Raw genomic sequence first — 27877 nt, 5'->3', positions numbered from 1 at the left:
TGGAATAAAAGTATTTTATTGATTAGATATGTCATTATCTATGTTCCCAAAATAAGCCGCCCAGGCTAACAAACAATGACGTTGCTTCAATAGAGACTATACCTCCAGATAGCATAGAAAAGATTTGTCTGTGTATACCTCATAAACCCCATCTACACCCCCCTCCCAAACCACACCCTTTTTGGAACAACAGTGACATTGAAAAGCTTCTTTGCTCACCTTAAGCATTTGTAAGAATGCATATAATTTTTACTCCAACAACCACCATTTTAACTAATCATATAAAAAGCTACACATTGTTTCACTTTCAGTCAGATTACATAAGTGAGATTAGTGTTATACACAAGCACATGATTAAGATCCAGAAACCAAATGGAGGCAAGTCCACTACAACTTAACACTACAGAAGACATACAAAAACATGGAATACAAATTATGGCCAAAAAAAAAAAAAAAAAAAAAAAGCTAAAAGTCAGTACCATGAAAAGGATGATTTAGGGGTGAAAAAAAAAAAAAAAAGGAAAAAAGGTGTAGTAACTGAAAAGGCTAAAAGATTCATAGTTCCATCTTTAAAAGATATTTTTCATGTGCACTCATCAGCATCAAAATCCATCTGTACTTGCATTTTTCCATCCAAGGCAAGAAACAAAAGGGGTCGGAGCAATAAAAGGAGACGACTTTCATTATTTCCTATCAGAAATATGCCTTTAGTCTGTGACAAGTGTTGTGTGTCAGGCACTTTCTGAAACACTAGCCCAACCTCTGGCAAACCTTCCACGACTCTTCAAATATCACAATGCAGATTCATTCAACAATACAGCTGTGGAGAAAAATGGGTATATAATTAATGTACATCCAAGCCATCACCTTAGCATAATGCAGTGAACATAAGAGTACACCATTTTTGAATTTTTCCTAACCTTCAATACTTTTATACTGTGTGAGTGTTTAGAGGTCTGTGTCGAACCAGGCCAGCTGATTTGAGTCTGTGGGGGGCAGGCCATCCATCAGGTCCTGAGCATGACCCAAGTCGGGCAGGCCCTCCACTGGATACTCTGCTCCAGGGTGGTGGCCTACCATCTCATGTTCCAGGATGCCATCCATACCCAGACCATCATGACCATAACCAGAGTGGAAAGAACGATAGCTAGGGTCTAAGAGACATGAAAAGAAAAATAAGACTTTAGAGTTGTGGGTTGAGATATTGAAGTTTACACTTTATTTCACAATGAATCGCTTACCATCTGGTCTGTATCCAAGAGGGTCTCCCTGAGCACCCATATCAAGACCTAGATCACCAGTCTAAAAGTGACAAATAAAATGGTTTAATGGTTTAAGTTTAAATTAATATTAGTACTAGTTTAGTGCCTATGTGCGAGCACTATTTGTACCTCGTTCCAGGCCATAGGCTCTGTTCTGAAGAGAGAGCTGGTGAGTTCCACGGAAAGCCTCTTCTTGTAGTCCTGAGGCTTATCCTCAGACATGCGGAACAGCACTGCTGCCGCATATGTAGCTACACAGAACAACAACATATCGAATGTAGATTACTCATTTCAAAAGAACTACGATTTCTCAGGCATAATTCTTAATTTGGTGTAATGCTTTATGGTGTTTGTGGTCATTAGGGGGCAGTCGCTCACCCACTCCTTCATTTCTAGAGTGCAGTAACTCTGTGAGAGGAGCTGTGGCTCCTTCTGCCTCAATGGCTTCCGCCGACTCCTTATCCTGAGCCAGCTCACAGAGAACTCCAGCGGCTACCCGCTGGATATTCTCAATGGGTGAATACAGCAACTACAGAGAAAGACAAGAGACCGCTCTGACGTTTATAAATAATCCCAGGGTCTACATGATTAAAGATGGATACGAACTTTAAAGCAGATAATCATTAGAGAATAGCTCATAAGTGGCAAGTGTGAAAGCATATAGGCTCTGGACATGACAGATGTGTGCGCACGTGTACAACTAAGTGTATATCGTACTTGCACAAACAGAGGAATGGTGTTGAGCCCCCTGATGACGATTCTGTTGTGTACATCTCTGGCCAGAATGTGAAGAGCTCCGGTACAGCCTTCCACAATCTCCTCCATACGAACTCCTTCCTGAAATTACAATCACACTCTTAGTATAAAAATGCACATCTGGCTTTCCACAATAACTACAACATTTACAGTGCAATAAGTTACATTTCAACAAAGTATAATTTAGCTGTCCAGACAACAAATAAAGGCTTTAATATAAAAAGGAATAGTTCACCCTAAAATTAAAATTTGTCCATCATTTACTCACCCCCTCATGTTTTTCCAAAACCATCCGACTAACCTTTAGTCATGGAACACAAGATGTTAGCACTTAAGAAAACTGTTTATTCCAGGGTTTTTGCAGAATGTCATGTAAAGGAGAATGCCAATTTCCTTACACTGTTTGAGGGATTAAGAGAATGCGGCGTTCTGATGGGTGTTTGAAGAGCGCGCATGCGTGGGAACAGACCGAATAACAAATTTTATAGGATGGAGCCAACAAGTCAACACAGTGAAAAGAATTCAACATTTCAGGGAGTACATTGGGAAAAGTACATACACTATAAACTGTACCCATTCATACACACCAATGTAAAATATTGACGTTCCCTCATGTACGCGTATAGGCACTTATACATTGGGGTAATCCAACTTTTGCAGTGCAATTCCGCTGCAGGTCATGATGCAAAGAAAACCAAAAACAGCAACAACTCTGGAACAGAGAATGATATAGCAAAGTCTTCCTAGGATGCCATGCTTGTTATTTACACAAGCGTCATTGGGAAATTACGTTGCTGTGGAGAAAGCTGCTTACAGAACGAGCCGCATGTGTACGGGAGTAAAGAGTACACCGCTTATACAGTGCATGTGAACCAGAACAATGCTTTCTCGAAATAACCCACTTTCTGGTGTCCATATATACATAGTCAATGTTACTTCAGTCACCAATTTCTTTACTGAATCCTTCGGTCCATGCAACAATGAAAGTAAATGGTCACGGAGGATAATGTTTTGCACTCCATGGACGAAAATCATACAAATTCCAAACAAAATGAGGGCAAGTAGAATTTTCATTTGGGGATGAACTATCCCTCTAAAAACCTAAAACACTCATTTCATTTTGCCCCAGACTCTGTAATTCAGGTGATGGGGCGGTCATTAATATAGGGTATAAGTACATAAAGAACTGGGTCCTGGCCAGTGTTATGATCGGCAGATGGGTTATTCCCAGGGGATGGAAGTTGGCTGGAGCACCCTCATTTCGAGAGTGGTGCATGGAGATGGGCATGGTGGTGGCATCTGAAGAAAGCTGGGCAATCTGGGGTTGTTTGATGGGAAGTGGGGCAGATATTTGGCTTTTTGGAGGGCTCTCGGGGAGGGGTTTCAAGTTAAATGTGTGTGTGTGCAATTTTATTGTTTTTTGAAAGTATACTTTTTTGTGTGTGTGTGTGTGTGTGTGTGTGTTTTTTTATGTTTCTAAATATTTATGACCACTGGGGTGCATGTGTGTCGGGCGGGGGGGGGAGGTAATTTTATATCATTTGATTCCGCATTTTCTGTTATGTTTATTTAATTTGTTGAATGGAATCAATAAAAACTGTTAATAATATAAAACAAAAGAAACTAAAATAAAAACTAAACCCACAAACCAACAGTGTTTTACTCACCACAAACTGTTGCTGTGTGCTGCCCATAGAAGTGCGTCTCTGGGTGTCCTGGTGTGCCCTCACCAGCAGCTGGACCAATCGGGGAATTGCACCTTGCTCTCGTAGTGGTGCATGATTGGCTGGACAGAGTGCCAAATTACGGATGAGACCGACAGTGGCCTAAGAGGATATAGAAAGAATTAGGCTAGAGCTATACATGCAAACATGAACTTCTCTTCAAACAAACTGGGCTTTGGTTTTTGTGTATGAAAGACTTGCAGTACACTTACCTTAATCAGTGGCCAGTGTGAGGGTGGGTGCAACAGTTTAACCACTACAGGCAGTCCATAGTGGAGACGAACCGCGTTCTGGGCCATCTCAGCATCTTGATGTCTGGAGGTAAGATGGCGCAGTGCACAGACAGCAGGCTCTGTGATATCTTCTCTGTCACCGGCTCTGAGAACAGTGCGGACCAGGGCTTCAATCCCACCCACTTGGCAAACCATCATTTTGTTCTTATAGTTGTTACATGTGAGGTTGGACAGGATGCCAGCTGCACAGGTGACAACGTTAATGTCATCTGAAGCCAGAAGCTGAACCAGAGTGCCAAGAAGTCCCTCCATTCCTTCCTACAACACAAAAAGGGAATATGGTCTTTAATAACAAAAACATGCCATTTAAATCTCAATGAAATTTAAACCAGGCAACAAGCTTTATGTACCTGCTTGGTGGCAGCATCTGACAAATTTCTGAGTGTCCAAAGGCAGTTCTGTACCAGACGCTGGCTTGGATCTGTCAAGTGAAGGCCAAGAGCCTGCATACCACCTGAAACACCAGCCAGCAAGAGATTACACAGTGACATCACAGGTGCTTGAATACACACAAAATCATAATGTGGGTGTACATACCAGCTTCAACGATGGCAGGTTTGTTACTAGAGCAGACAGACAGCACTTTGAGCACACGGCTTGTGGTCCAGAGCAGTTTTTCATACGTGTATGCTCTCATGATGTTCACAAGAGCCTGAGGTCCTCCACTGGCCAGGATGATCAACTAAGGGGCAAGCGAGAAGGCAAATTAATAATGGAGATCACCACAGTCCATTTGCACACTTGCACTTAAGGCTGTCATTCTGAGAAACATCTTTTGACTGATAATGTATTCCTTTTCCAGAGTTTCTGAAGGTTTTATGAAGCTAAATTTAAGACCTTTTATTGACAATACATCAATATGTACTCTAAATGTCTAGGAAGCACATGAAGAGTCATATTTATAGCAAAACTTCAAAGTTTAAAAACGCAACTTTCAATAGATCTCCATTACTTTAACTCATTTTACAAGAAGTATCTTAAGGTTTGAATACCTCTGCTCCAAACCACCAGAATGTGGAAATAACTTTCACCATCTGATCAGACCCACTGTATCAGCTATATTCCTCTACAACACTGCTGTGTCACTTACTGACAGATGAAGCAGCACATACCACCACCTATACTGTATACTGTTCAATGAATATATAGCGATCTTATGCAAGCTGTGTGGCGCAGAAATTAGACCTAGTCTTCACTCTAAAATAACTTAAACAGGGTGACCAGATTCTCAAAAAAACGTTTGAGATTATTATTATTTTTTTTATTTTTTTTAAATGAGGGATCAAAAATTGCATTTTGTTTTTATTTAGTACTGCCGTGAAGCTATTTGACAATGGATCCTCACATATATTCCACAAGACAAAATAGCTGAATTTACACACATGATCCTGTTCAGAAGTTTACATTCCCTTGGTTTTTAATATGGTGTGTTGCTTTCTTGATGATCAATGACTGTTTGTGTAATAATTGTTCCAGAGTCCCTGCTTTGTCCCGAGCAGTGATGTCCACTTTTTTTCCCCCCCCAAGTCTCAGTTGCCTCCGCTTCCGAGACCGTCAATTTGCACATCTTATCACGTGGCTTGTTGTGCATGACACAGAGACTCCCAGCATGTGGAGGCTCATGCTTCTCTCTGCGATCCACGCACAACTTACCATACGCCCCATTGAGAGGGAGAACCACTAATATCACAACCACAAGGAGGTTACCCCACGTGACTCTACCCTCCCTAGCAACCGGGCCAATTTGGTTGCTTAGGAGACCTGGCTGGAGTCACTCGCGACTCCAGGGGTGGTAGTCAGCGTCAATACTCGCTGAGCTACCCAGGCCCCCAAAAATGTACATTTTTCTCAAGAAAAACCCCTACTGTGCAATTATTTGGTTTCTTCTGCACATTTGGGTTCTTCAGTGGCTATATGAGGAGATCCAGCTTTTGACACTTGGGACAATTGAGGGACTCATACACAACTATTACAAAAGGGGAAAACAATTACTGATGCTCAAGGCAACACAAGAAGAACCAAGGGGTGCAAACTCTTGAACAGGATGATGTGTAAATTCTGTGTTATGTAGCTTTTGAAGAGCAGTACTACATAAAAAAATAATCTTATAGAATATTTGTATACATTCTTATTTGTGTGGAAACAAAAGGGGTATGAAAACTTCTGGACTTAACTGTATAAGCTATACAGTTTGTGAAAATGTAAATTTTATATTAGATTTAGTTTTTTCACAATTTAACCACATTTTAGCTTTTTTTTTTTTTAAATGTGCAAATTCCATGTAGTCGATTCTATTCATACGGTGTCATATTGCATGTGTAATTATGAAATGACTTATGTCAGGTACACATTTTAACAAAATTCACAACATTGTAACCCAATTCAAAATACAACCCCCACATCTCAACATATAAGTGCTTGTCCCATGTAAAAATTGCAGTGTATCTGTCTGAATGTGACATTGTTACCTCCGTGCTCGTGGGAGAATTAACATTAACAGTGATAGAAAAATACTCGCTTACATACAGTATTCATACAGTATGTTGCATGAAGAAATGGATCGGCTTCTTTCAGCTGGTTGTTGAAAACTAATTTCTGCTGGTGCATTTCTACTTGCACTGACTGAATGGACAACAAAGACTGCGCGCCAAGCATGACTTATTGCCATGGTAACCAGATACATTTCAGCAGATTTGCTGAAAGACTAGAATGAAAGTATCGTCACATCAACGCGTGAAGCATCAATTTCTTCTCTGCAAACAATACCAAAGACAATAGCAAGAAGGAAAATTAGTATATTAAATGTAATTAGAAAATCAGTGAGCCTACCATCTGAAACCGGGACATAATTACATTTAGAGAATTGTCGGGACACACCTCTTAAAAACGGGATGTCTGGTCACCCTACTTAAATGCAACGAGAAAACAATCCCTCCTAACATTTAATGCCATGACCTTATGCATTTAAGACTTGTTGCTCTGATTTAAGACCGATTTTTAAGGCCTTAATTGGCGGAAGGGCGAATTAAGACTAAGACCTTTTTAAGACCTGTGGAAACACTGTTTTCAAACAGATTAATGCAGTAAGTTTTTCTCTAGTTCTGTGCATTTATACCTTGCTCTCCTGGTTGCCATAAGCTAGGATCTGCAAGCAGTCTGTGGTGATGGCCAGAAATTTTACGTTGGTCTTGTTGAGCAGGGCCACCATCTTCTGAAGGCCTCCAGCTAGACGAACAGCCATTTTTGCACCTTCCTGATGAAGCAGGAGGTTGTGCAGGGTGGTGATGGCGTAAAACAGCACACTGTCCACAGGAGACCTATGAATCACAATGATCAGGAAACTTCGGTTTAATGGATAGCCGGTGAAAGTTAACTTTTTGTACACAAGAATTAAGCTAAAAAGGAAACTTCACATTTTAATGGTGATTTCAAAGACATCTTGTGAAAAAGCCCTCTCAAGAGCATCCTCTAGCGCTTCTGTTAACCTCCATTTATAACCTGCAATATACCATTTTAAGCAGAAATGCTTAGTCAGTTGTCTCCAGAAGCCTTTAAGCACCCTTACCCCAGCATCTTGACGAGGGCAGGGATTCCACCTGACTTAAAGATGGCGAGAAGCCCCTCTCTGTGGTGTGATAGGTTGTGCAAGGTGCCGGCAGTGCAGCGGGCAGTCTCTACGTCATTGGTGTTCTGCATGGTCCTCACGACGGCGGACACCATCTGTGGGGAGCGCATAATGGCGTGGCGAGAGGCCTCTTTCTTAGAGAGCTGGTGCACCATCACTGCGGCTTTGTTCACCACCACCTGACAGGAAGAGGAACAGTTGGTTACTAGTCCATTCAGCAGATGCTTTCCATTCACAGTAGTTTACAGTAGAGTAACTGCAGAGACTGTTCATCCCCTACCTAGTGATCTTTCTCAACTACCTAAGATTTGTAGCCAGGTAACCACCACCCATTGCAGTTAACGTTCAAAAGCAAAACCTTCAACATGGATTTTCATCATTTCATTTCCATTTTTTGGTCACTACATTGCTAAAAATAATCTCAAAATACCAAGGTTCTGTAGGGCTATAAATAATCTTTTAATCATAATATTTCCATTTTTAGCTTCAGCCAAACTTTTTCTGCACTGACTGCCCGATAAAATAATTATTTTCATGGCTTAAGAACACCTTGGGGAATAAACTAAAATATTGTATATAAAAGATGTACTAGAAAGATAACCTCCTAACCTGGTCCTCATCGTTGAGAAGTTTAGTGAGCTCAGGGATGGCTCTAGTGGCCAGCTCAGCATCATCCTGGTAGTTTATGAGATTGACCACGGCATGTTTGAGCATCTGGGAAGGTTCAGCCAGCCTCTGTACGTTGGTTGGGTGCGTAGAGTCAAACTGAGTTGAAGCAATCTGCATGCCCTCATCAAGAGTCTCAGGAAACATGGCAGCACGGACACGCTGGGCACGGGTCATGGCATACTGCCCGTCCAGGTCTAAGAGGAGAAATCGTGATCAAGCAGGAAGAAAAATAATATTTCAAATGACAAAATAAGTTTTTATACAGAATGTCTGCCACTACTCAGAGATAGTTCACCCAAATGCTTACCCTCATGTCTTTCCAAACACATAACTTTCTTCTGTGGAACACAAAAGGAGATTTCAGGCAGCATGACAGCCTCAGTCACCTTTCACTTTTATTTTAAGGAAAAATCATGCAATAAAGGTTGGTGACCAAGACTAACATACTGCCTAGCATCTCCTTTTGAGTTCCACCAATTGAAGAGTCCTACAGGTTCGAACATCATGAGGGAGAGTGAACGAATGAAAACTTAATTTTAGGGTGAACTAACCCTTTCCTGCAAGTTGCATTTAAAAGCATAAACAGTCACATACCCGCCACCTGTTCAGGTGTGAAGGGCTGGTTGAAGCCCTGCTCCCACTCATAGAGAACCGGGTTGTCCAGATCTTCCTCCTCAGGGTTGCCCTTCCCTGAGAGCGATGGTGCGGTGGTAGTGGCCCCAGAGTGGATACCTGAATCCAGGTAAGACTGCTGCTGCCATTGACTTACAGCAGCTTTACGATCATGCTCCATGGCCATATCGAGCTCCATCAGGTCAGCTACACAGGACACAAAGTCATTCACAGTTGAATGTTGTACAGGACACCGCTACTGATCAGGAAAAAGCTGAAACTAGCCTGAAACCTTAATAACATTTGAAAAATAGGAGGCAGATATAGGAGTATTCAGGTCTTTAGATATTTTAAGAAATGGGCCCAGGAATCCATGAGTTTTATTTCTTAAGCTTGCTGTTAACTTTTCATAATTTCAATGTTCCCTCAGTAAGCTACGCCAATGCATTATAGATGGTTTTGTTCCGCTTTCCAATTAGGTAATATAGTCTTGGCAACTGTAATAGAATTGAAAAATGGGAAGCAAGCCACCTCAAATGTAACTCGGATAAAGCTACTCCAATTGACAAATTCTAAAACTTTTACATTAAACTTCATTTATTGGAATAGCATTTGGTAAATAAACCTGTTCTTTATCAGTTAATCTGCATGCCTGTATCTGCATTATTAGACAAGCATGTTGTAAACCTGACATGGACATTGAGAAATACTCACACTGGGTAGCCATCTTTATCAATCCCTCAGCCTGAGCGACTTCCAAACCTGTAAGTATATATTTTATATTAAAAAATTCCAATCAGGATTAAAAACAAATCTGTATAAGCATGCCAGTCAAACATATTAGATATAACAGTTAAGAAAAAGATTGACTTAAACTCACTATATCATTTGGCTCAGACACCAGCTGTTTTTACAGTGAGAAAGAGGCTTTAATCTACATAATACAGACCCTCAAGGCAGTGTTAACTGAGAAACTCCCCTCATTTAGACTGCAGGGTGTCACGCGAGAAGACGAGAGGGGGAGACGGGACGGTGAGTCATCATGGCAGTGCCAGTAAAAACATGCTGAGGAGTTAGTCAGCTTCATTCATCCAAAGATGAAGAGAAAACAATGCAGCATCAAGCACCACAAATTAAGCAATTAAAACTAAACAGCCAGAGGAGACGAAACCAACAGAACTTTTTACCTGCATGAAATCAGATTTACTTGTTCCACCATTAGGAAAAGTCACATTTTCAACCAAATTTGTTGAATAATATTCTGGGATAATGGAGACAGACCCAAATTACATGGGAAAAAAAAATAAATAAAAAAACTACATTATCCACAAACATGAAGCACAATTTGAGAAAAGCTTCAACTTTTAAGTCACATTTTTAGGTTATCAGTTTGTCATTAAAGCAGCATAACAGGAATTAGTTTAAAATCACCAAGACTGTGCAGCTGTTGTGACTCAAAGCTGAAAAATTATTTTCCGGCTTATTTAGGGGGTGGGGTCTTCTTCTTTAGTTCAGAGCACTGCAGCCACAGACGGACACTGTAATTAGCAAGAAAATTACCAAAAAACGTGCTGTAATAGGGTCACGCACACACATGGAATGATTAGGGCAAAATAACCAGATAAGCATTTTGCCTGGATTCATGCATGGATTTATAAACCTACTTTCTGTGGCAGGCCAATTCAGTGGTGGAAATGACATCGTTTTTGAAACCATATGGCCACCTCCTTTTTCTAGCCAATGCTAATTCCATAGCTTACATTTTACGGATTCTAATTACAATTAAATATTTTAGGACTTTTGGCAAAACTTCAACTTGATTGGAAATGACACTCAATAAATACACTCACCAACCATTTTATTAAGAACACCTGCACACCTACTTATTCATGCAATTATGTCATTTGTGTGGCAGCAGCACAATGCATAAAATCAATCAGATACGGGTCAGGGCCTTCAGTTAATGTTCACATCAACCATAAGAAAGAGGAAAAAATGTGATTGATTGTTGGTGCCATACAGGCAAATTTGAGTATTTCTTTAACTTTTGATCTCCTGGGACTCACACACAACAGTTTCTAGAGTTTACTCAGAATTGTGCCAAAAACAGAAAGTGGAACCCGCCGTGGTCTTCTGCCATTGTAGCTCACCCACCTCAAGGTTCGACGTGTTGTCCATTCTGAGATGCTATTCTGCTCACTATAACTGTAAAGAGTGGTTATCGGAGTTACTGTAGTCTTTGTCAGATCGAACCAGTCTGGCCATTCTCTGTTGACCTCTCTCATGAACAAGGCGTTTCCGATGCAGAACTGCCGCTCACTGGATTTTTTTTTTTGGCACCATTCTGAGTAAACTCTAGAGACTATTGTGCCTGAAAATCCTAGGAGATCAGCAGTTACAGAAATAATCATGCCACGGTCAAAATCACTGAGAATTCCCCCCCCCCCCTATTCTGATAGTTGTTGTGAACAAACTGAAGGTCCTGACCTGTATCTGCTTGATTTTATGCACTGCTGCCACATGATTGGCTTATTAGGTAAATCACATGAATAAGTAGGTGTACAGGTGTACCTAATAAAGTGGTCAGTGACTGTTTATTCTGCTTACAAGTGATTTGTACCATTAATTTTCGTTGCTTTCTTTAAAAGATCACTTGTCGACTTAGCAAACAAGTACACTAACTGGTGAAACAGGTGAATAACAAAAAAAGTTCAAATCAGTTAATTTTCATAAAAACCAACCCCTGGGACATGAAAGTGCCCGAAACAAAGAAACACCCATGTATTTGCTACAGAACACGGAAGAGTCTTAAATATCACTGCGTGACCTCTAGGGCTTAAACGATTAGTCGGCGTTATCGACAATAATTTTCGTTGTCCAATAGTCATTTGATCTCATTTAACATAACACGAGATCACAAACTCAAATGATGACACAAGAGCAGCACTGCAGTTCACACCTGACTGAGAAGGGGAAGAATTACACAGCTCACAGATACACTCTAAATTTCTAAACAGCTTCAGGTGATGTAGATCGCAAAGTATGAGGGAATTATACAAAAATACCAAATAAGTAAATACAGAAGCACTCTCGTTGTGGAATAAGCGGAGCCAGAGCTCTTTAAAAGGAAACACCCCAGCGTTACATCTTTAATGCAGTTATATTTAATGCATTATAGCTTTTATTAAAGTTCAAATAATATGGAAGCAGATCATGTAAATAACTACAAACTCCAAAACTGGCATTTCTTTGTGCGGTCAGCACCTCTTCTGAGTTGCACGAATATCCCGATCTAAGGGGGAAGAGATTGAAACTGCAGCCAGCTGATGCACACTGTCGCGGGGACGCTCATCCCTCGAGGAGGTATTTTTAAAAGATGATTTTGTCCTCTTTATTGTTAGTAAGCACATTAATACAACCTTTTAAGTTGGGGCACAAGCTGAATAATCGGTTAAGAGCCAATGATTAATCGTTGCAATAATCACAGAATAGTTGAATAATTGTTCTAATAAAATCGCTAGATTAATCGATTATCAAAATAATCATTAGTTGCAGCCCTAGTGACCTCCATATACCTCAGACACCCGGAAATCTGCAGTATCGCACAGAGCCTTGGGCTAGGGATGTCGGTCCATGGGGTTGAGTACATATTTAGAAGCGTGACGAGATGACGCAATAAATTTAAAGCTGCCAAGCATCCAGAAGACAAAATAAAAGTTTCCTTACGCTGGCTCAAAGCAGAGTGGTCAAGTTTTATTTTTACAGGAACTTGCTTGTGTGATTTCAGGGCCAGCTTAACAGAACCTTCCTGCACAGGCCTTTAGCGCACGGAGTAGCAATTAACTCACAGAAATTAGTCTTACCCCTTCCTCCCCTCAAAGAAATGACTAAAAGCTGTTTAAAAGATAAACAGCATCAGATTAAACCCTTCTCTCTAAACAGGCTAATTAATAGACCCCAGCTCACAGGCCTGAGGGGAAGTTTCACAGCACAGCATCTAAGAAGTGGAAAAACCACGAAAAAAAAAAACCTTGACAGAATCTGGCTTCCTGCTTCAATGGAGAACATCATCAGCCCTCACATCCTGCAGGCCTCATAAGACCTGATATACGTCACAATATCTGGGTTAAATGCATAGTACACACTGCAACCAATCACTGTGGAAACTGAACTGCTAGGCTCATTTCCAACTAAACTACCTATTCAGCAAAGACAGTAAGTAATATCAATGTGGTTAATCTCAGCACAAATGTCATCCAAGGGCCGATTTGGTGATGTGCAAAGGAAAAGCATCATGCGGCAGGGGAGTTCAGTGCAAGACAGCATGTTCACACTTTGGACAAGTGTTACATATGCACTCCAGTGCTCTTCAGCTAAATTGCAACCCTCTGCAACTAGGTTAAGTGTTGGTTCTCAGCTGGATGAGCATCCTGGCAGTCTGAGAACATAAATGGCTAACAGATTTAAAGGAATATTACGGGTTTAATAGTGAAGCTCAATCGACAGCATTTAGCACAAGGATGTCCAATTAAAATGAACTGAATTTAAGAAAAAAAAAACACATTCAAATGCTAAATTGAGCACTGAAATTTTGGATGTGTGCCAATTACTGATGATGATGACTTAGCACAAGCTTCCACAGAAAGAGACATATTGAGTGAATGGCCCCCAGACGTGGAGGTCTTCGGCAGTTGTGTCTTGACTACGCCTTGCTCTCTTATCAGAATCTCGCTACATAAGCATTAGTCAAGTACATACAACTAAATTTAATGTAAAACACTGTGGTACCGCCAGTATTTTGAAGTTAAGAGTCCGTGTTAGTACTATAGCTACTGTGCAAAGCTAAGTTAACAAAGAACTATTGAAGTGCTTTTCTTGCTTTACCTTCTTAATATTTAAGCATATGAACGGACTAAATCTTTTGACGTTACCAATTTGCTAATTCGTTAACAGCCAGATATGTTCTTTGCAAAAATAAAATAAAACAGTGCTGATTGGTTTACATTAATTCACTTTGCCTTTTTGTGGCCTTAAGACAACTTAAAATATATATATATATTTTTTTTAAATCAGATGTCTTGTAGACTTTTCCCCCTACCAGAAATAATGTCTTTTGGTCATTTCAGTGAAACACTCACATTTAATTTCTCAGCCCTGTTGACAGCCCTATGGCATAATGTTGATTACCACAAAAAATGTCTACTTGTCCCTCTTTTTGAAAATCAAAAATCTGGGTTACAGTGAGGCACTTACAACGCAAGTGAATGGGGCCAATTTGTAAAGGCTAAAATGCTCATTGTTTCAAAAGTATAGGCCTAAACCAAAGACGTAAACAATGTGTGTGCAAATGGGTAGGCGTGTTTACATGATTTGTGATAAAAATTGCTTACTAACCTTGTGTAATGTTCCATCCAACTTTACAACTTCATTGGTATGATGCTGTAACGTCACCAATTAATAGACGAATTAGTGTAAAGTGCTTTTATAAAATAAGCTTAACATTTTTGCCTTTAAACCCTCAAAAAATGGGTCCCATCCCCATCCACTGAAAGGGTCTCACTGTAACCTTTTTTTTTTTTTTAAAGAAAAGGAGGGACGAGTCGAAATTATTTTGTGTGGTACAAAATGATGCCACAAATACTGTCGATTGAGCTCAACTTGTACTGAACCCAGAATATTCCTTTAACAGCTTGCCATAGAAATGCAGAATCCCTGTGTTATACATTTGGTACCTTACACTATTCCAAAGTGCTACTGTAAAACATTAGAAAATAACCATTTTAAACCTTCGACATTCCTTAATAAAAGCTGCATTCACATACAGGTAATTACAGGAAGCCTCGCTTATGATAACATCCTGGATTCAGCACTGGACATTCCAGTGTGTATGAGACAAGATACAGCACTTCAAATGCTGGCCTGCACTGAAAGACTCCACTAGCGGGAAATACAGCACTGTGAAGCCAAGCCAATGTTAATAAATTAGGCTTTTTATGGATGTATGTGAAGGGAGAGGGTCTAAATCATGAGCAAACAGAGGCAGCTGTAGTAGTTTATGAACCAATGCATGTGCAACCCTCTACAGTGGTGAGTCTAACCTGCAATTAATTTATTAGAATGGCTCTAACCACACAAACACTAAGGGTAGTCAGACACAAAGACCCAGGGTTTTCCATGTGGCATTGGTCAGCATTATATACTGGCTCTCAGGAGGTGGGTGCTCAGACAAATCACCATGTGATTATGGAACATATTTGAAAACGGAAACTTTCAAAGTAAACGCAGAAGGCAGCCTGATTAGCCCTCTTTAAATGGGCTCATTTAAGGTTCTCGCTTTATCCTGTTAACACAATCAAATGAGATGTAGCTGCATAGGGCGAGCAAGTTTCTTGATGTACAAGGGAAGTGGATTCACAGACCTTATTCAGAGTAGCACCATATTTAATTTTTGACAGGAATGAAAACGAGGCTGTGAGGGATACAGTCTCTTCAATGGGTTGTACTGTTTGAAGCGTGTTAATCGTTTAGCTGATGAAATTTTTAAAACACACCTTTCCAAAAAATTCAGTAGACCAAAAACTCCATAAAAAAGGATTAGCTTCGTACAGTGCATGCCACTGAAGAGACATCCAAACTAATCTGTTTTCGTTTAAGAACTCCCGTTTTCAGTTTTCCAACTGAAGAACACGAAGAATAGTGTGTGTTTTCATAGGCCAGTTCCCTTATGTCATTGTTTTCCAAAGTATGAGGTTAATGTTTTCAGTGGAGAAAAAAAAACAAAAAAAAGCCACTAATGTGGATGAGGTGTAAACATAACTAAATCAATGGGTGTTTCTCAATGCTAAGAATGCAGAGAACGGACTTGCGTTCTTAAGACCAGACTGGTTCAAAAGTTCTAACAATTTTAAATAAAATTGTAACAAGTATCACACAAACACATTATAATAAATGTCACCTTAAGCTATGTTATTTAGCGTGTGTATTTACTCCAGAAGCAGTATCTGTTTTTCTAGCATTACCTCAGCAAGGCACTGCTCCCTCGTTTGAACGAGTGTTGTGATGGCACAAGCGCTTGTCTGCTTGTGTCTTTCAGCATTTATGCATGTTAAGATGAGTGAAAAAAAAAAAAAGTCCCCATCCTGCACAAGTATTTGCTAATATAGCCCAATTCTTTTTATTTCACTTTGAAGCTTAAAAATATCCCTAGTTAAAAAAATAAATAAATAAAAATCAGTATCGGATCCGCCCATCCCTAACTACAACCTGAACAGGTCCATTGGAATTGAACTTCGACATTGGACAATGACGTCAAATGAGTTTGAGAACATATTAACTCATAAGAACGCACAATAACTACGTTTCCATCCAAAGTTTTTTTTGCGACAAAGTATAGCGCATCAAAAAGTTTACCGATATAGCTGATGGAAATGCATATTATCACAAACATTTCACAAGCGTCGCCATAATATTTTTCCATTTAACTCTAGCACATAAACTCTGTCGAAACTTCAAATATCGTGAAAAACTGGTTTGGAAACACTTTGTCGAGAAAATTGGCATTAATGCAAAAAATATAGTGCCACATGACATAATTTACCCAATTGTTAGCCTGTGTTAATCATGACGACAAGGTATACAGCTGAAGTCAGAAGTTCACATACACCTTAGCCAAATATATTTAAACTCAGTTTTTCACAACTCCTGACATTTAATCGTAGAGAACATTCCCTGTCTTAGGTCAGTTAGGATCTCCATTTTAAGAATGTGAAATGTCAGAATAAAAGCAGAGAGAATTGTTTATTTCAGCTTTTATTCCTTTCATCACATTCCCAGTGGGTCAGATGTTCACATACATTTTGTTAGCATTTTAAATTGTTTAACTTGGGTCAAACAATTTGGGTAGCCTTCCACAAGTTTCTCACAATAAGTTGCTGGAATTTTGGCCCATTCCTCCAGATAGAACTGGTGTAACTGAGACAGGTTTGTAGGCCTCCTTGCTTGCACATGCTTTTTCAGTTTGGCCTTGCGATGGCCACTCCAATACCTTGACTTTGTTGTCCTTAAGCCATTTTGCCACAACCTGAGGTATGCTTGGGGTCATTGTCCATTTGGAAGACCCATTTGTGACCAAGCTTTAACTTCCTTGAGATGTTGCTTCAATATAGCCACATAATTTTCCTTCCTCATGATGCCATCTATTTTGTGAAGTGCACCAATCCCTCCTGCAGCAAAACACCCCCACAACATGATGCTGCCACACCCGTGCTTCACGGTTGGGATGGTGTTCTTCGGCTTGCAAGCCTCACCATTTTTCCTCCAAACATAACGATGGTCATTATGACCAAACAGTTCAATTTTATTTTATTTTTTTCATCAGACCAAGAGGACATTTCCCCAAAAAGTAAGATCTTTGTCCCCATGTGCACTTGCAAACTGTAGTCTGGCTTTTTTATGGTGGTTTTGGAGCGGTGGCTTGTTCCTTGCCTTCCAGGTTATGTCAATATAGGACTCGTTTTACTGTAGATATAGATACTTATCTACCCGTTTCCTCCAGCATTTTTGCTGGGATTGATTTGCACTTTTCGCACCAAACTATGTTCATCTCTAGGAGACCGAATGCATCTCCTTCCTGAGTGGTATGATGGCTGCGTGGCCCCATGGTGTTTATACTTTTGTACAGATGAATGTAGTACCTTCAGGCATTTGGAAATTGAACTGGTGGCAACCTGCGATAGGAGCAGCATCAGGACCAATAATACAGTCCTATCAGAAGGGCAACTTTGGGGGGGGGGGGGGGGGATTAGAGACATCTGGGGAGGCGAAAGGTACACAATTAGCGATATACACACACATTTCTGTATGGAAATGGATTATGGGCAGATTTCTTTAGTGATGAACCAAAACGTATGCGACAGTTTTTTTTTTTTTTTTTAAACATGACGTCATCCTGCACACCATTTTTATCCATAAAAGGCCATTTGAATGGAAACAGGCAGAAAACGGCAAATTTCGCAAACACTCTTTTTTTTTTTTTTTTTAAGCATTTTCACTTTGTCGACAACAAAAAAGTGCAAAAAGTGGATGGAAACTAGGTTATTGAGAAACAGCAATTATGATTTCAGCCGAAAACGTATTGGTGTGGACATGGCCCATGTTAACCCCTTTACACCGTCGTTTTCATTTCAGTCAAAATATTTAAATGGTGCTACTCTAAATTAGGCCTATTAGCCAACATAAACGTAACCGGTTACCTTGAATACTCTTAAGCCATCTTTTGATAGCCATACAAAATAATTTTGTTTGACATCTTCTACAAAAAAAATAAAAAAATTAATAAAATAAAAAAATAAAAAAAAACCACACGAGTCATGTATAACTTCAACAATCAAACTGCTTCGTTGCTTTTGGTGTAGCTAGAGGCAACATGCAGCCCAAATCCATATGCTGTAAATAAACCATTGCACGTTATCGCAACACAATTTAAAGGTTAAAATGTATAAATTTATCAAGTTTTAAAAAGTTATTTCATTAAATATCTATGCTTTCTGAGTAGTGCCGTATAGGAAAATGTGTTTTTAAACAGACTACTGTGGGTATTTCCCGCAAAGGTACAGAACCGCAGCATAACTCGGAGTCAGACGAGCCACAAACACACTCGTGGAAAAGTTTCGACCTCTTCAGTTTCCAGAGCGCACGCTGCAGTCGGACTTTAGCTCCGCCCACACTTGTCGGAGAAACGCTGAACTGAAGTCAGTTGTGCTGCGTCTATCAAGGTGGGCACATATGAAGAAAGTGTGAGAAACAGCTGTTCTGGGAGCAAGGAGAAACCCGAGCCCCTCCTGAACGCACGGAGGAATTCAGCCATCGGGAATGGGGCCTTTGTTTAGGAAGAGCAATGCTTTATAGTTTAAAAACCTTGAAGCAAACTTCCCTTTCGAATAACACAATTATAGTCAAAATGCATCTGACTAACTATAACAACATAACAAATCTAGAAGGAGACTTAGTTTGTGTGTCCAATCACTCACAACTGTATTAACAAGTCTTGGATAACCACGTAGTCAAATTAGGGATCGATAGCACTGCTTGTAGGCTCGGCAAAACATACAATTTTAAGGAATACAACTAAAGAGTATTTTTAAATAAAATGCCAAACATAATACCAGCAATTTACACCAAGAGTTTCCAATTACACTAGAGTAGGCTTAAATTCAAATTAAGTTCGCATATAAACTTAAATTCTACACTAAATTAAAAATAATATAATGTGTGTATAATACATCTAAAATATTTCTTCATTTTGGTTTGATTAAACATGGTTCATTTATGTCTGACACACCTTTACCCGTGAATGGGCTAACTTAAACACCATTTTTGGCAAATGTTCACAAGAGACAAAAACAAATGTTTATCAGCTGGGAATTAATAAGTACTTTAACTACAAACTGTTGAAGTAGAGTAAACTCAACCATAGATAGTGCGGTTAAGATAAACCAATGTGAGATGTGAGAATAAGATACTAATGTGGAAAAATACGTGGTATGGTGTAGCATTTGACTAATATTCTAGTTTATCTATTCTAGATTCGTTGTTAGCTCGAGCCACTAAACTGAATAAAAGGTAACGTTAGCTAACCGTTAGCCAATGTTTGCCAAGATGCTTCAAACAACAAGATTTAATGTGTGCCGTGCACATACTTGCGGTTTAGGGGAAAGCATTGGAAAACAAAAAGCAAAAGCGTAAAACTAACGTACACTTTAATCAAAAGCTGTTTAAATGTCCAGGTGGAAGCTGATCCAACCCGAAGTCTAATATCGAAAACCCTGGGAAGATCCTCCCGATGCTCCCATCAAACTACCTGGAGTTTAATCATTCCACATCTATAACCTTACCTGAAATTAAAACGGCGAATCCTTTTTTTTCTGGCGGGAGAAGCCTGACCAACGTGTCGATATCCTAATGGGAATGAAACAGCCAAACCAGCCGGTGAGACTCCCGGACGGGTAGCTGTTGTCCTGCGTGCAGTTGGCCTAAACCTTCCGCGCTGCTGTTTATCTAGATCTTAAAATGGCGTTGATCAGACACAGTTCTTATACTAGAAATCCGGTTCATGTATCCTACCGCACCCAAAAAACTAGAGCACATTAGCGGCACAGCTAAGGATGAAGCCAATAGTTTTTACTGTAAGTACAATGCAAGAAGTTATAGAAAATATTTTGTTACTATATTTAGATGACATTGTTTTAAGTCTGGATTTTTTTTAAAAATGCGACACCGGGTATGTGGTGTGCGCGGAGTAATATGGCAGATACAGGAAGGGCGAGGTGCGTCCATTAGGTTGGAATGTGGGTGTTTTGAATTGGATGTCGGGAGAAGCTAAAATATAAAGGTAACATTTGTTTACGGGATTCAGGAAATGTTGTTTCTGCTGCAGGATGATTTCCAGGATAAATAGTCCCTTAGTTACACAGCTGATTTTATTTAATAACTAAATTGCTTGTAACACTTTTGCTCTCTATCTTTTATTATTTGTTGAATCATTATTTAACAAGTTTGTCACTGTCACTTATCACTGTCTTAGTTTTGCTCATTAAAACTAACCTATTCCTTCTAGGTACTTTTTGCAGCATTATTTATTTATTTATTTATTTATTTATTTATTTATTTATTTATTTTATTTTTTTGTGGTTGATAAGAGGTGTTAAAACAATCTTTCAGCTGTTCAGTATTTTATTTAATATAAATAACTAAATTCTAAAAAGAAATGTCTCTTTAATTTAACAAAAATGTAGTTTTTTTTACACTTTACAATAAGGTTTCATTTGTTAACATTAGTTAACATGAACTAACAATGAACAATACTTTTACAGCATTTATTAATCTTGATTAATGTTAATAACAACATTAATACATTTTTAAAATCAAAAGTTTATATTAGCATTAGTTAATGCACAATGAACTAACATGAACTTACAAAAACTAACAATGACCAATTGTATTTTTATTAACTAACATTTACAAAGATGAATAAATGCTGTTAACAATAAATTGTTAATTGTTTGTTCATTATACCTAATGCATTTTTTAAAAAAAACATTTTTTTTAAAACAAATTAAAGTTTTCCTCTACACTGGGGAAAAAGTCAATTTGCAATTTAGCTTGAAAAATAATGTGATTTACTATTCACAGCAATTTAGGCTTTTAACTTTAACTTAACTCAGCAACTCCATATCAGACATGGAAAACTGTACAAAATGAATGAATGAATCAAGAAAGAATTAAATGTTGTACAGTTTTCCATAATTATTTTCTTTTAACAATCAGAAATAAACATTGAGTAAAACTCCATCTAAATAACAAATAAAATGCTTAAAACAATAAAAACTATATATATATATATATATATATATATATATATATATATATATATATATATATATATATATATAGTTATATCGTTATTATATATATATCCTGATCACTGAAAATTATATTTTAGCCTGGGTTAATATGTATTCTGCAGATGTTAGGGTTGTATGTGTCAGTACATTCAGGAGTGAGTAAAAGTGTGCAAATGGTAAACAAGAAAAAAATAAGCACACCTTTGTTTAGCATTATTATTTTTTTTTACAAACAATTTAATGCTGAAAAATGTCAGTAAATACACACACACACACACACACACACACACACACACACACTAACTTGTTTTTATATCATTGTGGGGACTCTCCATAGACTTCATGCATTTTATGGATTTTATACAGGTCAAACGATAATTTCTATCCCCTAACCCTACCTCTAAACCTAACCCTCACAGAAACCTTTTTGCATTTTGACATTTTCAAAAAACATAGTTTAATATGTTTACTAAGCCATTTCCCACGTGGGGACTGCTGGCTGGGCCCCACAGTGTAGGTGATCTCAGGTTTTACTATCCTTGTGTGGACATTTGGTCCCCACAAGTAAATATACACACACACACACACACACACACACACACACACACACACACGGGACATGTTGTTGCGGCTATCTTTATGAGGACTCCATAGACATAATGATTTTTATACTGTATGAACTATAGATTCTATCATCTAACCCTAACCCTAACCCTAACCCTAAACCTAACCCTCAGAAAGAAACTTTCTGCATTTTTACATTTTCAAAAAAACATTGTTTAATATGTTTTTTAAGCGATTTTAATTATGGGGACACTAGAAATGTTCTCATAAACCACATTTATAGCATAATACCCTTGTAATTACCAGTTTGTAACCTAAAAAAATGTCCTCGTAAACCACCCAAACCAGCCTACACACACACACACACATGCACACACATGCCCACACATGCACACACATGCACACACACGCACACACACGCACACACACACACACACACACACACACAGGCTACAGTATATTAAACATTTAATAGGTAAGGCCAGCCATATTTAACAGTGAATGGAAAATATTCATCATATTAATAGGAAGGTTCAGACTTTATTAATAGCCAAAGAACTGGTTGTAGAATAAGATTAAAAAAGGATGCAACTTACCAGATCCACACATTTTAGATATATTATAGTTTTATTACAGATGTATAGATACATAATTTGTGTTATTATTACATTATTATTACTGACCCAGAGGGCATACAATATCACTCTACCTAAATCCAGTATATGGCGAGTAAATGTATATGACTTTGGCTTTTTCATTAATTTGGCTTCCCAAATGTGTCAGACTCTGTGTGTGTTTTCATTTCACCCTCCAATGGTAATTGTGTGTGCACATTTTGGGGAGTGGCTACACTAAGTTCATGTGAATGGTGGGAGTGCCCTTAACAAGTTAAAGTGCTTTATGCCGCCTTTCATCAGGCCAACACCCATGACCTGGTCCCAAATCAGACAGGATATGTTATCTCTTATATTTTGGGCCTGTTGACCTTAATTAAAAACAACAAAAATAACACTGAAAATATTATGAGTTAAGTGACGATTAGCATTAAATGAAAACTTAATTGTAATTACAGTATTGTAAGAATCATTCCAGTTTAAAAAACAAATCATTACCATCATTTATTTTAGATAATAATACAAAAATATGTTACATTCAGTTGTATTAGCTGTAATAAAATATAAAATATATCAATTTAATTTTACATGCAGTTTGACAGTTCACAATAATAAATTTTTAATTATGCTAGTGTCCATTTGTTTTTATTTCACTGTTTTGACTTGTTGGTAAGAGGTGCACCTCACATTCAGTTCATGTTGAGAGCAGCATGTCAGGTTTCATGAAGTCAATGAACTCAAACAGTCAGATTTTATTAACCATCTCCTGCAGTGCAATAGCTGCCAACACACCGTTCCCCAATACAGACAGCAAAATTCACTGACCTATACCGAATCTGTTTGGAAGTTAATAACACATGTCTGTCTTTATCCTCACCAGTGTACTACTTTCACAGACAGATTTAAAACAATATCTTAGAAATATATTTTCTTTGTTACATCTTACAATTTTGCCTCTGGGATTTTAAGGCAACGCACAACAACAGTTATGGATTGGAGTGGATCTTTTCCCCCTTTTTTTTCCTTTTCAGGATTAAACTAAAATTATCAAATTAATCTTGGATCCTCATCAGTTTAATTATGATCTACAATTCTAAATCAAATAATTGTGTCATAAAATGCCTTGACAAAAAGCAGCATTCATTTTCACTTTATAGGCAATAGATAATAGTAACTGCTGCAACAACATACATAAACTTAAAACAAACTAATTAATTTATGATAAAGTGATTAAAAGTCAAACCATGTAATACTTTATTTGTGTACCTCTAAAGATATAAGATACATTTAAGTATTTAAGACAAAAGATATATACTGTACAATATACAATGTTATTAAATGTTAAAGAGAAGTATTATCACAGACTGACATGTATTTATTCTCATATATTCTTTTACATAATACAGATTACACAGCTACACATCAACACCTCAGTCTGTAGAGGAAATCAGTGAGACAGAGGACTTTGTAATGAGGATTAGCTACCAAAGATCGATTGCAGATGCTCTACAAAAAAAAAAAAAAAAAAAAAGAAAAGAAAAAAGAAATTATCCATATTTATGTCATTCTTGTTTTACCTTATATCACGTTTACATTATGAACCAATTTCTTCACAAATCATCTTAATACTGGCTCCATATCTTGGTGTGCTTTCAAAAAAACAGATTTTTTTTTAATTTATTTTTTTTGTAGCAATCCCCTTAAAAACCAGAGCACACCTAGCAGAAAATCAATCAACTCTCATCTCGTCACCTTAAAAAGTGGAAATGCTGTGTGTGTGTAAGCGGTTGAACAAATGCACAGCATCAGCCTCCTCGCATTGCAGCATTGAGCATCCTCTATTTTACTAATCTCTTAGGTGCAGTTGGTACAAACATCACTCTAATGTAACATTACATCATCTGCACCCATGTTCACACAATGTAGGGAATTTTAATGAGAAAAAAAAAATTAAGTTTGGACTAAAATCTCTCTCTCTCTCTCTCTTTTCTTGCATGTATCAGAATATTCTCCCACTAAGCAGAGATTCTTGATGTAAGTGAAAATTTGATGCACTATGGAGACTTTGCTTTCTTTTGTAACTGATTTCAGTTATGCACTGCTTGACTGCTCCACTATGGTCCTTTCCTGTCACTTTCTACTCTCATCCTCTCCTCTGATTTCATTTTCTCCTTCTGCACTTGCTCCATTATTCTTTTGCTCATCCTCAGTATGCAGACATTGACAGACATACATTTACTTAGCTGTCTAAATAGGGACATACCACAGACGTCTATTGTTTTTACATAAAGCTAATTACTGGACTAACACTAACCCTACCCCTTTTTATAATAATAATAATAGTACTTTATAATAAACAGTGTTTTCTTTATTTAAGAATCGATTTTCCATGCAATTCAGGACATCCCTGGATGTCCCCAAAGAGAGGTTTTGTTAGATTTAGCTCACTTTTAAAATAAAAGTCACTCAAAATAGTCATCCCAAATGTTCTTTTTAATTCTCAAAGTCTTATGAAATGTCTTTATATCACATGCAAACGCTGTCAGGATCCATTATCATGATCTAAATTCAATTGTTTTGTCATTTTCGATTTCTTAAGCACAAACTGCATTCCAAAAAATATTGCATATCCGTTGAAATTTTAAGTGTGTAATCTGTTGAATGTGAGTCTGGATGAGGCATTTTAATGACTGATTTCTAACCCCATATTGCAAAACATAAGGAATGAGCAATTATTTCAACCAGAACCAGAATAGTCAAAACGTATTAGAGCAAAGTCTTACCCAAAGCAATTTGCAACTTCCTCCACTCTTGATGGATCAGATTAAAAATTAGTAATCTTGTTAAAATGAACTTTTTAGTACACAGTCAACAAATGACAGAGAATTCTTCGCTTTCACTGTTCGCATCCATTTCTGATTTCATCTCTCATTTCTCCTGGGATAGAAGGGGCATATGTGTGCTCCAGGAGGGGTGGGTTGGTGGGGGTGGCACCCTGAAATTTTAAGCCTGGTTTTCTAAACTCTTTTTGTGGGGAAAAGACACCACAATCTGGGCCTCTTCTCCCCAGGAGCCATTATGCATGGTTTGGTGGCCAGGATGAAAAGAGTACAAGGACTTATTTTTTTGTGCTCTTCGGCAAATAGCCAAACCCTAGAGCTTTGGTTATTTTTCGAGACGTGAAGGGGTTTCGGTTGGCATCACAGCTCTTCAAATAAACAGCGGGACGTTTGGCCAGAAAAGAATGGAGGATTGTGCTTAAATAGGAGTCTGTGTGAAAGTGTATACGTATATCTACATAATTTTTTATTCAGAGGTCTCTTTTCATTATGTTTGTCGTCACATAGGCACAAACACAAAATGTGTACTCTTCCCTGATTCATAATATTACAGGCCTCTTACTGTGTGTTTTACCTTGTGTTTTGTGTTGCTCTATAACAGCCTTTATAATTGAAAAAATAATAATAATAATTCTTCCATATCACAGAAATGCGAATAAAAAAATGCTCAGTTCGCTCTTTCTGTTACCAGTCAAAACAGAACAAATTAATGAAATCTACATCTTTATACATCAATATAACCCACATTTATCGCACTATTTGAGATGGATAGTTAGAAACAGAAGAAATGAAAAATTGTGAGGAAGGTTTGAACAACAGAAACCTTACACAGAGTTTCAGAGTAATCAAATATGGGTGAAATACATATGTGACACAGTGTAGCATTTTCTGTGTCTGTGTCAACATTTGTGGCTCCTAGGAGGACCCATATTAAACAGTCTTGCACAGCAAATAGGTTAGAAATGACACACTTTTAGAAGTGTAGGCTTTATGCAATTTACAGTAAATTTTGTCATCACACCCTGTGGTTTTGTGAAATATATCTTCTTGTAATGAATTGACATGCTTGTCTGTTTTTTCTCACTGCAATAAGTCATAAATGGTTATGTAGGCTTAAGTAATTAAAAGCATACAAGAATTAATTTCCAGCAAGAGTTTTGGTAAATGAGGGTAAATGAGCACAAGGAAGAGACTGTGAAAGCTGTTTTCAACAACACAGCTAACTGAAACCACGGAAAATGTTTTTGGAGACAAAGTTCTCTCCATTTCACATCCTCATCCACATCTATTATCATATCCTTGCAGGATCAATTGAAGAAAAAAAACAATGTTCATCCCGGCAGTGACAGATGCTGCGCTTCATGGATAAGGCAAATAAAACCTAAATATTTCTGAGCTAGACTGCACAGTGTATGAGTTATAGCACATGTACATAGTATATGAGTCAAGCTGCACAAAAAACATGGCATACAGTATAAGAAGGACACACATACACACAGGTTTGTATTACCATTTATGTGAGTATCTAAAGACTTACTCCAAAGATCAGACACTAATTGTGAGCTTGCATGGAATGCTAAACAGATTATATTGGGAATTATCCATCACTGTTTAATGTGTGTATTGATTAAAGACAGCAGGGGGGTAAAACTAAAAATTCATTACACACAGTCCCCGCACACACTTATACACATAGATACACACATGTCAGCTCAACCTTGTTGTTTCTGTGTACACACACATGATTTCTTAGCTTGTTTATCTTGCTGGATTGACGACCTTTATAGCGTCAGCCTTGGCAGAAAAATGAGTGGAAAATAAGTGAGAATTTATGTTGATGCCTTTTCAAATTTCGTTCTTCTCTTTAAGAATATCCCAATTAGCTTCTAAGATGTCCTTGAAGACAACAACACTTGCCTCATTGTATATCAAAAGAGACACAACATCCATTTTGCTGTCTGACTTAATAGATGGACAACAGAAAATAGTCAGGGCAATTGCATTGATGTTTAGCATGGTATTATTCAATTAGAGCTGTGTTTTTCTTATTAATCTTAAATTGTATATTTCGAACGGATTGCATAACCGGTGGTCAGTTTAAATTTTTTTTAGTAATTGGATTACAGTTACTGACTTTCAAATAAGTTAATTACTTTTAATTACTTTACTTGGGTTAGACATATTTCTAAAATAATATTATGTAGAATTATGTATATGTAGAATACATTTAAAACATTAATTACGTTAATATGTTTGCATTTTGTGACAGCTGAAGGGCGTGCACGCCATAAAGGCGCAATCACATTTACCTTCACGTTGCAAAATGTTTTGGGAGAAATACAATCATCTCAACAGGAATCTCTGCGATCTGGAATTTTGTGCAATGGACTTCTGGAGAGGAAAAATTTCCCGTCGCGCATTTCATGTGGAGTTCAAGTTTGGTCAACTTTGAAACACAAATTTGCCGCGTTGACCAAAGAAGTTGCTTGGTTTGGCAGTGACCTCTGTGTGGCCGGT

At 38.0% G+C, this 27877-nt stretch overlaps 1 protein-coding gene across 2 annotated transcripts; it reads right to left on the bottom strand.

The window, feature by feature from the left end:
- LOC127425215 (catenin beta-1-like) lies at positions 1-25427 on the bottom strand. 2 transcript variants are annotated; one of them, XM_051670936.1, is made up of 16 exons: positions 25304-25427; positions 9656-9703; positions 8924-9148; positions 8270-8523; positions 7601-7839; positions 7151-7352; positions 4573-4717; positions 4386-4489; positions 3955-4293; positions 3686-3844; positions 1980-2099; positions 1641-1791; positions 1392-1513; positions 1242-1302; positions 921-1154; positions 1-820 (listed from the first exon to the last, which is right to left on the bottom strand). In XM_051670936.1, exons 2-15 carry the CDS (start codon positions 9666-9668, stop codon positions 949-951), a joined length of 2340 nt encoding a protein of 779 aa, XP_051526896.1. In that variant the 5' UTR covers positions 9669-9703; positions 25304-25427; the 3' UTR covers positions 1-820; positions 921-948. The 2 variants fall into 2 exon arrangements, with proteins under 2 accessions (XP_051526896.1, XP_051526895.1); XM_051670935.1 differs by lacking the exon at positions 25304-25427 and adding an exon at positions 19834-19990.
- Between the last annotated feature and the right edge of the window lie 2450 nt (positions 25428-27877).

Source organism: Myxocyprinus asiaticus, chromosome 34 (assembly GCF_019703515.2).
Source record: "Myxocyprinus asiaticus isolate MX2 ecotype Aquarium Trade chromosome 34, UBuf_Myxa_2, whole genome shotgun sequence".
NCBI lineage: Eukaryota > Metazoa > Chordata > Actinopteri > Cypriniformes > Catostomidae > Myxocyprinus > Myxocyprinus asiaticus.
The sequence above is the reverse complement of the archived record's forward strand: the minus strand, read 5'-3'. Positions and strand labels throughout refer to the sequence as shown.

Bases quoted from the DNA above. Each gene is read 5' to 3' on its own strand.
- LOC127425215 (XM_051670936.1), bottom strand. The intron at 4,490-4,572 runs GTATGTACACCC...CTGGTGTTTCAG, and splicing joins ACCTGCCATCGTTGAAGCTG to GTGGTATGCAGGCTCTTGGC. The intron at 1,792-1,979 runs GTACGATATACA...CTTTCTCTGTAG, and splicing joins CCATTCCTCTGTTTGTGCAA to TTGCTGTATTCACCCATTGA.